General features: G+C 45.0%; 1 protein-coding gene across 1 annotated transcript in view; it reads right to left on the minus strand.

The window, feature by feature from the left end:
* Positions 1–16,479, minus strand: part of abca2 (ATP-binding cassette, sub-family A (ABC1), member 2) — a 603,170-nt gene that overhangs the window by 62,768 nt on the left and 523,923 nt on the right. The window contains exons 34-36 of the mRNA XM_085965847.1: positions 5,175–5,235; positions 3,803–3,977; positions 503–618 (exon numbers count right to left, since the gene is read on the minus strand). Of these exons, the coding sequence (XP_085821973.1) occupies positions 503–618; positions 3,803–3,977; positions 5,175–5,235 (352 nt within the window). The remainder of the gene's footprint in view (positions 1–502; positions 619–3,802; positions 3,978–5,174; positions 5,236–16,479) is intronic.

Consider the following 16,479-nt stretch of genomic DNA (forward strand, 5'->3'; position numbering starts at 1 on the left):
TGTTGCACACATGTAACTGCAGCGAGTGCCTCCCCCAAGTACGAGCCTGGACGGCAAGTGCCAGCAGGCTATTTCATGGTGGAAGGCATTATAGTCGAGCCAAATCCTGCTCACGCCCGACGCAGACGCACTTTCCAGCAGAGCTCACCATATTGCGACCAGGAACAGGAACTCTGACCAACTGTAGCGCACCATTTGCTGTACTGGCTGAGGTTGACCAACTCAGCATTGAATGGGAATGAAGCCTTCTGGTCTGCACAGATTAGAGCCTTTCCCTACTAGGCCAAAAGAAGACCACTACGGTTGAACTCCAAGCGATAACACCAGAATTGCTGACCGACAACATGGGACTGGCATAAATTTGGCAGAAAAAATCAAAAATGATAGGAGAATTTGTAATGTTACGAACATCATACTTTTAATAAAGGCTACATTAAGATTAATGGTTTATTTAGTTTGTTTAGCTTCTGGATTTAATTCACGGATGTATCACATGACTTACCCATATAGCAAGAAGAGTGAGAGGACTGCTGGGAAGTTGGTGGGCGACGTGTAGGCTGGCAGATCAAACACAAAGAGAATGATGATGCAGCAGGTCGCTGGTACCAAGTAATTCAACTGGAGATACAGAAACAGAGGAAGGGGAAACAAAATGTGAATGAACAAACCACAACTAAACATCAATAGCTGTTCATGTTGCCTGCTAAGAGAAAACAGTGAGAGTTTCTAGGTTTTAAGTCAATTATTATGATTCATATTTCAGGTCAGTTGTGTAAAAAACAGCGGTGTCTAATTTCAAATTCTGTATTTTGCACATTTAGAACATAAGAAACAGGAGCAGGAGTAGGCCATTCGGCCCCTCGAACCTGCTTCGCCATTCAATAAGATCATGGCTGATCTTCGACCTCAACTCCACTTTCCTGCACTATCCCAATATCCCTCGATTCCCTTAATATCCAAAAATCTAACGACCTATCTGGAGTATACTCCACAGCCCTCTGGGGTAGAGAATTCCAAAAATTCGCCACCCTCTGAGTGAAGACATTTCTCCTCATCTCAGTCCTAAATGGCTGACCCATTATTCTGAGACTGTGACTCCTGGTTCTAGACTCCCCAGCCAGGGGAAACATCCTCCCTGCATCTACCCTGTCGAGACCTGTAAGAATTTTGTATGTTTCAATGAGATCACCACTCATTCTTCTAAACTTCAGAGAATATAGGCCCAGTCTACTCAATCTCTCCCCATAGGACAATCCCCCCCATCCCAGGAATCAGTCTGGTGAACCTTCATTGCACTCCCTCTATGGCAAGCATATCCTTCTTAGGTAAGGAGACCAAAACTGTACACAATACTCCAGGTGTGGTCTCACCAGGGCCCTATATAATTGCAGTAAGACATCTTTACTCTTATACTCAAATCCTCTTGTAATAAAGGCCAACATGCCATTTCCTTTCCTAATTGCTTGCTGTACCTGCAAGTTAACTTTCAGTGATTCGTGTACAAGGACACCCAGGTTCCTCTGAACACCAACATTTCCCAATCTCTCACCATTTAAAAAATACTCTGCTTTTCTAAATTTCCTACCAAAATGGATAATTTTACATTTCTCCACATTATATTCCATTTGCCATGTTCTTGCCCACTCACTTAGCCTGTCTATATCCCCTTGAAGCCTCCTTGCATCCTCCTCACAACTTACATTCCCACCTAGCTTTGTATCATCAGCAAACTTGGATATATTACATTTGGTCCCCTCATCCAAATCATTGATGTAGATTGTGAATAGCTGAGGCCCAAGCACTGATCCTTGTGGTACCCCACTAGTTACAGCCTGCCAACCTGAAAATGACCCGTTTATTCCTACTCTCTGCTTTCTGTCCGTTAACCAATCCTCAATCCATGCTAGTATATTACCCCCAATCCCATGAGCCCTAATTTTGTTTAATAACCTCTTGTGTGGCACCTTATCGAAAGCCTTCTGAAAATACAAATACACCACATCCACTGGTTTCCCCCTTATCTATTCTGCTAGTTACAACCTCAAAAAACTCTAACAGATTCGTCAAACATGATTTCTCTTTCATAAATCTGTGTTGACTCTGCCCAACCCTATTATTATTTTCTAACTGCCCTGTTACCACGCCCTTAATAGATTCTAGCATTTTCCGTATTACTGATGTCAGGCTATTTTCCCACACTGTCTCCTGTGTAGTAAGCAGTGTGCCTGAGATATCAGTATTCCCTTATAATATTGAAGGATTATTTGTCAATTCAGTCAAATGAATTGCTTTAATATCCTTATACATGCTTTCATCAACTCCAGACTCCACTACTGCAACACTGCCTTTGATGGTCTTGAAAACTCTAGCTTGTCAAAAACGCTACCATTTTTCTGTTCGGCACCAAGTTCTGCCTGCCCATCAATCCTGCCTTTGTTGACTTACACTGGCTCTCTGTTCCCTAATGCCTCAAATTTGACATCCTCATCTTCAAGTTCCTTTTTCATAAGATATTTCAATTGTGTTACGGTACTTTACTGATAAAAGTGCAAGTGATTTGTCGTGGCAAGTTAACCACTGTGGATCAGATCCATTTGCAACCCACCATTTGCACTTCCTCCGGGATATTTTAATACTTAGGAAGCAAAGTATGTGCTGCACACAGAGGGTTTAGAAATACAGCAAGTCACGTCACGCCAAATCACTTGCCCTATTGATGAAATCACGCTGTTTAAATTGGTCCAAGCCTATCAATACAAGGCAGAAAATCATTGGTTTATTTAAAGAAGAACAATGGTATTAAAAAAACAATGACTTATTCTCAACAACTTGCCTTTATATAGTACTTTTAATGTACAGAACACCTAAAGGCAGATGGGCATATAGAAAATGACACAGAGCCTGGGAAGCAGCAAATAGAAGGGGTAACTAAAAGCTTGGCCAACAAGGTGGGTTTTGAAGATGTTTTTAAAGAGGACAGGGAGGTGGAGGGATCTAGTGAGGGAATTCCAGATGGTAGGACCCAAGCAACTGAAAGCATTCTTACCAATGACAGGGTGCAGAGGGAGCATGCAGAGGAGGCCGGATTCAGAAATGGGGCTGTAACAAGTTTCAAAGATAGGGTAGAGCAAGGCCATTGAGGAAATTGACGTTGAGGATGTCAAATTTGAGGCATTAGGGAACAGAGAGCCAGTGTTAGACAACAAAGGCAGGATTGATGGGCAGGCAGAACTTGGTGTGGAACAGAAAAATGGTAGAGGTTTTGACAAGCTGCAGTTTTCCAGACCATCAAAGGCCGTGTTGCAGCAGTGGAGTCTGGAGTTGATGAAAGCACGTATAAGGATATTAAAGCAATTCATTTGACTGAATTGCCAAATAATCCTTCAATATTATAAGGGAATACTGGTGTCTCCGGCACAGCGCTTACTACACAGGAGACAGTGTGGGAAAACCCTGTGACCTACAATTCCATGGCACAGTGCATTGGCGCACCAACACATTACACCACTGGCCTTTCAGCTATCGTGGATTCAGATAGTTTGTAGTATTGCAGGGCTCATGACCACATTGAATATGGGGCAATGGAGTACAAGTTATTTTGTTTACAGCGATTCTTTATTGTCATACTGAGTTGGAACATTGAAATGAACCTGTGCAATAATCACACGCACCCACACAATAGGGAACCTATCTGTCAGTTTCAAGCCACTTTCATATATTTAAAGGAGAATCAAAAAACAGAATCTCTTAAGATCAGTGCTAAAATTGCTTCCCCCTCTTGAAGAACAAAACCTATTCTCACCATGTCCCAGACGTAGTTGGCCAGCCAGTAGATAACAGGGTCACATCCACTAACAAACTGCAGGTGTTTCGCTTTGGTCGATTTCTCTGCCACCAGAAACACCACAAAGCTGGCCGGGACGAAGGACATGGCCACGATGATGAAGATGGCAATGACCACGTCTGTGCCCTGCAAACTGAGAACAATTCAAGAAAAGAAGTGAGAATTTCTGAAACCAAACCACCGGCAAAAGATTATACCACAGGTTGATAATGATCAACAATGCAGCTTCGAGCTAGTCTAGTGGGGAAAACAAGTACAGTCATAAATATTTTTCTATCTAAGTTCTTTTGGACAGTATTAAATAAAAAGATTGGTCCATTCCAGGGAGGTCTCCTTATATGAAGTCAAAGATGCTCCATGAACTTAGGCTATTCAGGAGAAAAATGGACAGTTCTTCCTCTTTAGTTCCAATCAAGATACTTTTCCTATTGATGTAGGTGAAGCTGGTATAAATTGTCCACTAGTGACTTTGCAAATGTGAATGTAAGATTAGCTTTCAAACTTGAGTCTCCCACCCATTCGCACAAAATACTGGTCGTCGTCAACAAGTCAGGGTTTAAAAGCAGGACATCAACGTCAAAAGTCTTCAACTTTGTTCTGTACTGGGAGACCCAGCACAAATATTCACACGCTCCAGAGAACCCAGTGTTTAATTTCCAAAAGATATCGTCAACTACAAAAATGAAAACAGTGCCATCCTTACATAAAATGTTTTTTTTCCTATCTTGGCATGTAGCCACAGGAATAATGTGGAAAGAAATCAACAAATACAGAAAACATATTGAATACAGGATCCTCAAGATACCCAGCCCAGTGCCCAGCCACAGGCAGATAGAACTCTGATAACCTCACAGACCTCTCGGGAAGCCCTTGTGGACCCTCAGAGTCTACAGACCGCAGTTTGAAAAACTACGGCATCATATACTTAAGTAACAATTCGCCTGCGTGACGTGCAATGACACACTCAGTGGTGTGATAGCATCTACCACTAAAATAGTTTAACTGCATCTACTCCATCTTGTGGTCAACCATCAATAGATGCTTACTGCATGGAAGATGGTGCAGGATAACCTGCAACCCCGTGGCACAGTGCATTGGCGCACTAACACTGCAGCACTGCCCTTTCAGCTATGATACATTCAGGCACTTGGTTACTTGCAAGGCTCATTATTACATTGGTCATGGGGCAGCGGGGAACAGTTTTTATATTTAAACCAGCGAGGTAGTCATATACGGGCATGCAACAGGAAACAGTATCAAGGAAACCTGGACAGCGAGCACCTGCAGCCCAGAATTAAATATTAAATGTAATGTTCACTCCTATTCTTACAGGTAATCGAGGGACAAGCTGGCGCTGGTCTTGTTCATGGGGTGGTTTGTCACTGTGATACCTGCAAGACAAAAGAAGCACAGTGATTAAAAACAGCACTGAAAAGCCTTCTGAAACTACAGAATGTACTTCAAGTAGTTAAAATACTTGCTAACTCCACACCAGAGCTAATACAGTTCCTGTATAAGAGAATCTGTGCTGTTTTCAATTCAGCAGCAGTGATTTGAGGCAATTTTTAAAAAAAAGACTTGCATCTATATAGCGCCTTTCACGTCATCTGGATGTCCCCAAGCGCTTTACAGCCAATTATGTACTTTTGAAGTGTAGTCGCTGCTGTAATGTGGGAAACGCGGCAGCCAACTTGCACACAACAATGTGAGAATGACCAGATAATCTGTTTTTGTTAAATATTGGCCAGGACACTGAGGATAACTCCCCTGCTCGTCTTCGAAATAGTGCCATGGGATCTTTTATGTCCACCTGGGCCTCGGTTTAACATCTCATCCGAAAGACGGCACCTCCGACAGTACAGCACTGGAGTGTCAGCCTAGATTTTATGTGCTCAAGTCCCTGGAGTGGGACTTGAACCCACAACCTTCTGACCCAGAGGCGAGTGTGCTACCCACTTTTTTTTAATATTATCCTTTATTGAACATTAAGAACATTTACAACATCGTGATCATTTCATTGTATGATACAAATCAATTCCACCGCTCTGCACAGCCATTCCGCCACCACATTTTAACATCAAAACCTGAAGTTTAATTTGTCACCTGTAACATATATTAATCGATTGTACTTTAAAAATTGGTTGTAAAATACTATCCTTAAACTTCTTTCTGAATAAAACATCCACAGAGCCTTATAATGATCTTTTAGCTTATATTTAAAATACTCTTTTAGATTGATTCTCCTCCCCTTAAAAAACAGAGCATTCCTTCTTTGCACAATCACGAATCTAGCTAAACTGAACTTTAAATTAATTGCCGCTCCGCTAGACTCGGGCAGACTCTCCTGCAATCCCCATCTCAAAATTGAGTCCCACGGGATTCCCATTCTCGCTCTTCGGTCCCCACCCAGCAAAAAAGCTTCACACAACTGTCGAACATAGTACTTAAAGTCATTTAACTGCGGACATAACACCAGTAAATGGGACAGAGTCTCATCCCGTGTCCCACACATTGGGCAAGTTGCCGCCTCCACTCGTCCAATCTTGCACAAGACCGTCATGGTAAAAATCCGGTTATGAGCCAATTTGAAATCCAGTTGAATCCATTCCGGGCATTTAAAATTTGCCCACACTCCCATCCAAATCCTGTTGAAGTCCAGCTGTGGGTATATACGCTGCCAAAACTCCTGACCAGCAGGTGTCTTGAATCTCCATTCTCTGAATACCTCATAGAAATCTCGAGTATTACAGTTGTCAAAGTGGACTAACTCTCCCCCTTTCTCCAGTACAAAGCTTGGAAAAGCAGGACGCATTTTACTTCCTTTGGAGATTTCCGCATTTATTTCTTCCATCCAATCCTGTGGCATTGCCCTCACAATCTTCTCATACATGATTCCTATTGCTTTTCCTTCTACCTCCTCCCACACCATGTCCCTCACTGTCGCTTCCGGCAACCAACCTGGAATTACCTCGTATAATACATCTTTCACAGATATAATCCCAGCTTTTATAAAAGCTTGATTGAATAAAACCTCTCCTTCGATGTTGGTCCACCTGTTCAAAAATAAGGGCTGTTCTAAAAATTCCTCAGCCCCCTTGGGCATAAACTGCACACTTTTTAAAAATTGGGCCCAAGTCTCTACAACCCCCTTATAAAACCTAGGGAGAAGTTTAATCGATTTCAAAAACATATTATTGTATTCCATGTACAATATCCCCTGCCCTCCTATCCCACTTCGCTTTAAAAAATGCTCAAAACTCTTCCAAAAACTTGTATTTGACTTCTGAAGAAATCTCTTCACCCATTTGATTCTAAAGGATTTCTTCTTCAAATCAATATCTCAAAAATTGAGTCCTCCTTGATTTCTCCGTCCAATGATGGTATTGAATGCCACCAAGGCTGGTTTCCCTTCCCATAAAAACCTCACACAAGCCTCTCGGATGGACTTTTCCACCCACTCGGGAATATCCTCCACAGCTTAGATAGCAGGAGAGCAAACACCACTGTCGCTCTTCCTTGCACTTTCAACCACCTTCTTTCCCATCTTCCCAAAATCTTTTTAATTTTCATAACCTTCGGTTCCCAATTTAATCGATCCACTTCATCCCTGTCTTTCTTGCACCCCATATGCCCCCTCAGAACTTCCAAAACCTCCACCACCTTAAAGGGACATTCCCCCCAACCCTTCCCCCCTACCCCTCCCTGCAACCAGGCATTGGGACTTACTATAATTCACTCTGGCTCCTGAAGCTCTACAATATTCCTCCACTACATCCATAGCTTTCCTCACTGACTCCCCATTTCTCAATGTTAATGTTGTGTCATCTGCATATTGGTGTATCACCGACACCAGCCCAGAACTGGGGACCACAATCCCAACTACACCTTGTTTCTTTCGCATCATGTAACCTAATGCTTCTGCTACCAATGTGTACAACAATGGGGACAGGGGACAACCCTGTCTCACTGATCTCTGTATCGGAAAATACTTGGATAAAAAACCATTACATTTAACGCAGCTAAATATGTTTGAATAAAAAATCCTTATCCACTGAATGAAATTTTCCTTGAAACCAAATGCTTCCAAAACCTTCAATAAAAACTCATGAGACCCCCTATCAAAGGCTTTCTCTTGATCTATCTTTAATACATAAGCATCCCTCCCACTCTCTTCCATGAGCTCTATCGCATCTCGGATTGAGACCACAGAGTCTGCGATGTCCCAGCCCATGACTCCATAAGACTGAGAGGGCCAAACTATCTCCGGTAACACCTCCTTCAAACGATTTGCCATAACCCTCGCCAAGATCTTATAATCCACATTTAATAGTGTGATGGGCCTCCAATTCTTCAGATCCCATCTATCCCCTTTATTTTTATATAAGCTAAGCTTATGATACCTCTCCTCATAGATGGGGCCAGGCTTCCCTCAATTTTAATTTCCTTAAAAACTTCTAAGAGCAATGGACTTAAAATCTCAAAAAATTCTTTATAAAATTTTGCACTTAATCCATCGGACCCTGGGCTTTTCCCCCCCTTCATTCCACTTATTGCTACTTTTATTTCCGCTAATCCTACTTCTTTGTCACACATGCTTCTCTCATCCTCCTTTAAACCCTCTTCAATAAAAGCAGTAACCTTCTCCATCGCCAATTTGGAAATGCCTTCTTTTGCATATAACTCTTGACAAAAGCTGCTAGCCGCCTCTAAAATCTCCCCACTTTCATGAATAATCTTCTCCCCAACCTTCAGCTCTTCAATTAATGATAATCTCTGTCGCAGCTTCTCTTGCTCTAGAAAATATCTAGTGCATCTTTCGCCCTCCAATGCATCTCTAGCCTTTGCACGGAGAATGGCCCCTTTACCTTTTTCAGCTTGCAATAATTCCCACTCTTCCTTTAGCACCCGGAACTTAGTCTCAGCTCCCTTATCCCCTCCATCAACTGCTTTACAGACATCCGTAAACCTTTTGTTTATATTCTCTTCTCGATGCCGGTTAGCTGCCGCCCTCTTTATCCCATAACGTACCGAAAAAACTTTTACCTCATATTTGAAATTGTCCCACCAAACTCTTCTTTCTTTCAAGAACAAAGGTTCCTTCCGAGCATTCTTTATTGTATTTATAATCCCTTCTTTATAAGCAATTTCTTTCAGGTATTGATTGTTTAAAATCCACACCCCTGAACCGATCTTAACTCTGCTGTTCCTAATTCTAAGAACCAAAGCCAAGTGATCACTAAAAAATACTTTTTTATAATAAAGCTCCATCACCTCCGAACTTAACCCTTCCTGCATTAACACAAAATCTATTCGGCTCTGTTTTAAAACATCACCCACCCAACCTGCTCTGGAGAACTCCCTTTTTATGGGGTTCCGGTCCCTCCATAAGTCTCTCAAATTTAAATTTGCCATCATTTTTACAATCATCCCTCTGGAGTTATCATCCTTAAAGGTCATCTGGGCTGAAATGTCCATCCGAGATAAAAATACATTAAAATCCCCCACTATACAAGGATTTTCCACCTCTGCCACTTCAGTGAATAACCCCCGAAAAAACTCACGACGCTTGCAATGGTCGTTCGGTGCATAGATATTAAAGAGATCGCAATTAAATCCCTCCATTTTTACCCTTAGCCGTAAAAATCTCCCCTCAGTGTCCTTGTCCACCAAGGCAACGTTCTCTTTTATGGACGGACTCACCAAAACAGCCACCCGTCTACGGTTACTGTTTGCACAACTTGCAAACACCTCTCCCTTCCAAACCTTCTGAACTCTTTCTAGAATATCCTCATCCCAAAAGGTTTCTTGCAGACACAACAAGTCCGAACCTTTAAAACCCTGCAACAACTGCTGCAATTTCTTCTCACCCCTCAGTCCGTTCACATTAATCGAGACCAATGTAATCATGGCTCCAAAGAAGGGAAGTATGCCCAATAATCTCCCCATCATTTAATCTCAGGCTCTTCCCTCCTCTCATGCTCCTTCTCAACTTTTCGGGCAGCTGTTGCTTTTTCCTGCAGCCTCTGACTCTTTTTCACCTCCTGTTTGAACCTTCCCTGCTGTTTCAGCCTCTTCCTTGCATTAAGTTTGGGCCCAGGAGCTGCCCTTTCTCCCTCCTTCTGCCCCTCACTAACCTTTCCCTTTCCACATAGAGTCATAGAGTCATAGAGTTTTACAGCACAGAAAGAGGCCCTTCGGCCCATCGTGTCTGCGCCGCCCATCCCTCCCTGTCCAGTCTAATCCCATTTTCCAGCATTTGGTCCATAGCCTTGTATGCAATGGCATTTCAAGTGCTCATCCAAATGCTTCTTGAATGTTGTGAGGGTTCCTGCCTCTACCACCCTTTCAGGCAGTGAGTTCCAGCTTCCAACCACCCTCTGGGTGAAAAAGTTCCTCCTCAAATCCCCCCTAAATCTCCTGCCCCTTACCCTGAATCTGTGCCCCCTTGTTATTGACCCCCCTACTAAGGGGAAAAGTTCCTCTTTATCTACCCTATCTATGCCCCTCATCATTTTGTACACCTCAATCAGGTCCCCCCTCAGCCTTCTTTGCTCCAAGGAAAACAACCCCAGCCTGTCCAGTCTCTCTTCATAGCTGAGGCGCTCCATCCCAGGTAACATCCTGGTGAATCTTCTCTGCACCCTCTCCAAAGCAATCACATCCTTCCTATAGTGAGGCGACCAGAACTGCACACAGTACTCCAGCTGTGGCCTCACCAGCGTTTTGTACAGCTCCATCATAACCTCTCTGCTCTTATATTCTATGCCTCTGCTAATGAAGGCAAGTATCCCATAAGCCTTTTTAACCACCTTATCTACCTGTTCCGCTGCCTTCAGGGAATTATGTACATGTACACCAAGGTCCCTCTGACCCTCTGTACTTCCTAGGGTCCTACCACTCATTGTGTATTCCCTTGCCTTATTTGTCCGTCCAAAATGCATCACCTCGCACTTTTCCGGGTTAAATTCCATTTGCCACTTTTCCGCCCATCTGACCAACCCGTTAATATTGTCCTGTAGCCTGAGGCTTTCCTCCTCGCAATTTACCACCCCACCAATTTTCGTGTCATCCGCGAACTTACTGATCATACCCTTTACATTCTCATCCAAATCATTAATGTAGATCACAAACAGCAAGGGACCCAGCACCGATCCCTGAGGTACCCCACTGGACACAGGCTTCCAGTCACAAAAGCAACCTTCGACCATCACCCTCTGCCTCCTGCCACTCAGCCAGTTTAGGATCCAATGCGCCAAGGCCCCCTGGATCCCATGGGCTCTTACCTTCTTGACCAGTCTCCTATGCGGGACCTTGTTAAAAGCTTTACTGAAGTCCATGTAAACCACATCCACCGCATTTCCCTCATCCACACACCTAGTCACCCCCTCGAAAAATTCAATCAGATTGGTCAGACATGATTTACCCTTGACAAAGCCATGCTGACTATCCCCGATTAATCCTTGCCTCTCCAAGTGGAGACTAATTTTGTCCCTCAGAATTTTTTCCAATAATTTCCCTACCACAGATGTTAGGCTCACTGGCCTGTAATTCCCTGGTTTATCCCTGCTACCCTTCTTGAATAATGGTACTACATTAGCTGTTCTCCAGTCCTCTGGTACATCCCCTGTGGCCAGAGAGGTTCTGAAAATTTGTGTCAGAGCCCCTGCAATCTCCTCCTTTGCCTCACACAACAGCCTGGGATACATCTCGTCCGGGCCTGGGGATTTATCCACTTTTTGGCCTGCTAAAACCGCTAGTACCTCCTCCCTCTCGATGCTAATATGTTCAAGTATGTCGCAGTCCCCTTGCCCGACTTCTATATCTACATCGTCTTTCTCCATAGTGAACACTGAGGCAAAAAATTCATTTAAAACCCCACCTACTTCATCTGGCTCTACACACAGCTTGCCACTTTGGTCCCTAATGGGCCCTACCCTTTCCCTGGTTATCCTCTTGCCCTTAATATACTTATAAAACATCTTAGGATTTTCCTTTATTTTGCTCGCCAGTGTTATTTCATGGCCCCTCCTCGCCCTCCTAATTTCCTTTTTAAGTATGCCCCTGCACCTCCTATACTCCTCTAGGGCTTCCACCGTCTTTTGTCTTTTGTAACTGCCAAAAGCCCCCCTTTTTTTCCTAATGCATTTTTGTATATCCTTTGTCATCCAAGGTTCCCTTTGCTTGTTGGTCCCACCCTTGACCTTTACAGGAACATGTTGGTGTTGTACTCTCTCTATTTCCCTTCTGAAAGCCTCCCACTGTTTTGATGTGGATTTTCCTATAAGTAGCTGCTCCCAGTCCACTTTTGCCAGATGCTGTCTTATCTTATTAAAATCGGCCTTCCCCCAATTTAGAACCCTGATTTCCGGGCCGTCTTTGTCTTTTTCCATGACCACCTTAAATCTCACCGAATTGTGGTCACTATCGCCAAAATGCTCTCCTACAGACACTTCCACCACCTGCCCGGCTACATTCCCTAGAATTAGGTCCAGTACCGCCCCCTCTCTTGTAGGACTTTCTACATGTTGGCTCAAAAAGCTTTCCTGGATGCACTTTAAGAATTCTGCTCCCTCCAAGCCTTTCACACTCTTGACTATCCCAATTTATATTGGGGAAGTTGAAATCCCCCACTATTACTACCCTATTATTTTCACACTTTTCTGATATCTGCCTGCATATCTGTTCCTCTATCTCCCCCTGACTGTTTGGGGGCCTATAGTACACTCCCAGCAAGGTGCTTGACCCCTTTTTGTTTCTAAGTTCTACCCATATGGCCTCATTAGAGGAACCCGCTAATATATCATCCCTCCTTACAGCAGTAATAGACTCCTTAATTAATATTGCAACACCCCCTCCCCTTTTACACCCCCCTCTGTCTCGATGCCACCCCACCCCCCACTTCCATGTCTCTGTCCCCCTCTAATTCCTTTTGCAACCCCCTGTGCCTGCTCCCCATCAGATACTTCATCTCCCATAGAGAGTCTTCCTGCTATCGCAGTTTCTCCCACTGTGCCGCTCCCTTCGACCACATCTCCACCTCTGACCCTTGCACCCTGTTCCCTCACTCCTTGTGACAATGACGCACCTAAATTGTTCCCTTCCGACGTCTCTATCTCGCCGATTCCATCCTGCTGTCCCTTTAAGGCTCCTGCCTCTTGCACCATCTCCCCGTCCTGCCCCCTCCCGCTCACCAAGATATCCGACTCCCCGCCTCTCCCCGGAGCACCCACATCCACCACACCCCGCTCCCGCCACCTCTCCCCCCGCAGACACCAGACTCCCCAGGGGGAACCGAACTGCACTAAGGCTCGAGTCTGCACTCGACCCTCGCTGCCCGCTGCTGTCTTTGTTCCCCTCCACAGCACTCGGCGTGTATTCCGCCATCTCCATCCCGTTCTCCGCTCTGCCATCCTCTACCTGTGCTCCTTTTTCCTTCATTTTACCGGCTGTGTCCTCCAACTGCACCGCTCCTCCGGCCGTTCCACTCTCATCTCCTGCTCCTTCTCCCATCTCATCACTCATATCGCTCCCTTCTGCCACACACTCAGAGGGTGGGGCCTTTGCGACACACCCCACAGCTCTCCGCTTTGCAGCTCCGAGCAACGTGTCCCGACTCACCGCAATTGTAACAATATAGGTCTGGACAGTTTCTTATGAGATGGTCATGTCCAAGACAATAATAGCACACCTTTACTTGGTTATCATGCAGCACACGAAAGTACTGCACTCCTTCCAGTGTCTCGAACTTCATACTGTACGGCAATGACCTCACCCCCTCTGGGAACCGCACCTTTACATACCGGGTTCCGTCTGCTACCCGTGTTCCCGGATATTACCTCCTTTTTATTGCAGAACAGATTTTAATGTCCCACGACTCCAACTTCTTGCTTAGCACTTTGTCCTCGATGTAAACTGGCAAGTTTAAAAATTAAACCACCACCTCCTCTGAATATAGCAGAGTCACCTCCAAGAATTACTCACCAACTTTCAGACTGAATAACAGTCTTTCCAACTCCTCACGACCACTGACCGTCACCTCGAAACCCACATTTGGCTTAGGTTGGCAGGCAAAGCAGCTTCCCTCGCCACAGTCCTCATGAACCGCCTGGATAATATCCCAAGCTCGAATCTTCTTATCTTCACACTGCACCACCACCGTGTTTTCTTTACCAAACCTCCTGAGGTCCCGGCCCAAATCTTTGGGCCTTTTTTTTTCCTTTCCCACCACAGTTTCTTCCCTAATTAAATTCCTCTCGGGAACATTGTCCTCTGAGGGGCCCGGCACTCCGGACCCCTCAGCAGCCATCTGGTTGTTTTTGTGGGCCAAAAAGGCCCTAAAACCTGAAAGCCAAACCCCAAAACCCACCACCAACTTTTTACAAAACTCCCTCGAACTCCCAGCTGCAATCAGGCAACCAGTAACACCTGGCTCACTCTTAGCCCCTCCCACCTAGAGAGTGCTACCCACTGAGCAACAGCTGACACTGATGTCGCAAGCTACAGAGAACATCACCGAGTCAAAGCTAAATAATATTACGATGTAGGCATTTAGTGAAATGAATCTCTGTGTCTCAATAGAGAGAAAGAAGTTGCATTTACATAGCGTCTTTCATATCCTCAGGATATCCCAAAGCGCATCACAGCCAATGAAGTACTTTTTGTCACTGTTGTAATGTAGGGAAACGCAGCAGCCAATTTGCGCACAGCAAGCTCCCACAAACAGCAATGAGATAAATGACCAGACAATCTGTTTTAGTGATTTTGGTTGTGGGATAAATATTGGCCAGGACTAAATCAATTAGAGCCTTGTATGCACTGACACCCCTGCTCATGAACAACCTTTCTTGTTCGAAACATAGTGCAATGTTCATAATATAACAGAGGCTGTTCAATCAACTTCACATGTATGTCATTAGCAGGTAATTGTTGGGAAGGGGGATCCTGCAGCTTTGAAAGTTATCGGGCTGGATTTTCATTCAGAAGTCGGGTTGGAAGCGGGTCTACAACTTTCGGGGTTATAGACCCGCCTCCATTGAGATGCGGCCAATCCACGCGGTTTTAACTTGATTGACCTTGTTGAGCCCGCCCAGCGGGCTCAGCAGGCCAATTAAGGGCCACCCGGCAACAGGTGACGTCACAGGCTGAAATTTCATCTGTCAAAATGTCTTGACAGATGAAATATCAGCATTTCACAGCTGTTTGAAGCTGTCAAACACTGACAGTCTTGCTTCTAATATGAGTCCTTCTCCACAGACTCAGTTAGAAATCTCTCCTGCACAGAAAGCTGCAGGCTGTCACTTTTGACAGTTCGCAGCCATTCTGCTTTCTGTGCCGGTGAGATGAGGGACTCCCGAGACCTAAAGGAAGGAAGGCTGAAAAGGTAAGAAAATGTATGTAAAACTTCTTTACACACTTTAGACACACCAAACACACTTACCTTTGCACTCATGCACACATCACTCACCATCACTGACATCTCGACCCCTCCAAGACCTTCAACCCGACGGCCCGACTCCTCCAACCTGGCGTGGTTTGGAGCCGTCGGGAATCCCACAGTTAAAGCTTCAAAATAGGGATTAGGCTAAAAACTGCCTGTTAACCACCTCCTTTGAAACTGACATGGAGGCGGGTTGGGGGCGGGATGGGGTCGGGACTCCCGATTTTGGGAATTTAACCCCCCGCACGCCTCCAATCCCGACTCCACGGCACACTGAAAATCGAGCCCATCGAGTCCGTTACTCGAGAAACACTGGTGTGGCTACGTTGAGCTCTACTCAAGAACTGCACAGTTTACCACTACTATAGCTACCAGTTAACGAATTCCTACTATATTTGAATAGTAGCCACAAAGTTCATTGCAAGTTCTTCCATCCTACCACAGACCTTCCCTTTTGTTCTTTCCTCTCCTACCCACCTTTCCCTGCCTCTGTACTTGCTTAAAATCTGTTACATCTCTAACTTTTGCCAGTTCTGACGAAAGGTCATCGGCCTGAAACGCCAACTCTGTTTCTCTCTCCACAGATGCTGCCTGGCCTGCTGAGTATTTCCAGCATTTTTTGTTTTTATCACTGTAATCCTGATGTGATCATCTCAATCTGCACTGCCAGGCTGCAAACATTTGACAGCAAAGGCATGCAAGAGAACATAAAACAGCAATCAGTGAGTCTTGAAACTGGTTTTATATAAAAAATGAAAACAATTCAGGTTGCAATGAATCACGCACAATGCATTGTATTTCCTGATATCAAAGTGTAAATTAAAATTACTGCTCTGTAGCTTCATGTCACTCCAGTTTAGACCACAATCTATCAAATCACTAGGGTTTAGAGTCATAGGCCTAAAAATTCAGTGGCGCCCCATCCCGCCCCGGAAGGAGCTAGGAGCGCCAGCGTGATATTCAGTTTGAGCGCCCCAAACGGAAGCGGGGCGCTGCTCGAGGCGCCCCGCGTCCGTCTTGGGGCACTGAAACTGAATATCGCAGCACAACGTGCCGCAGCGCTACATGCTGCGGGACAGCGTGCTGCGGTACTGCAGGCCTTCCTCCCCTTCTTAAAGGGGAGGGGCCTGCACCAGCGCGATCTCTGATCGCGAGTGCCGGCAAAAGAGCCCGGCACCGAGGAGAAGTGCTGGGCTCG

Source organism: Somniosus microcephalus, chromosome 23, assembly GCF_052327205.1.
Source record: "Somniosus microcephalus isolate GS21.2 chromosome 23, FLI_Smic_1.0, whole genome shotgun sequence".
Taxonomy (NCBI): Eukaryota; Metazoa; Chordata; class Chondrichthyes; order Squaliformes; family Somniosidae; genus Somniosus; species Somniosus microcephalus.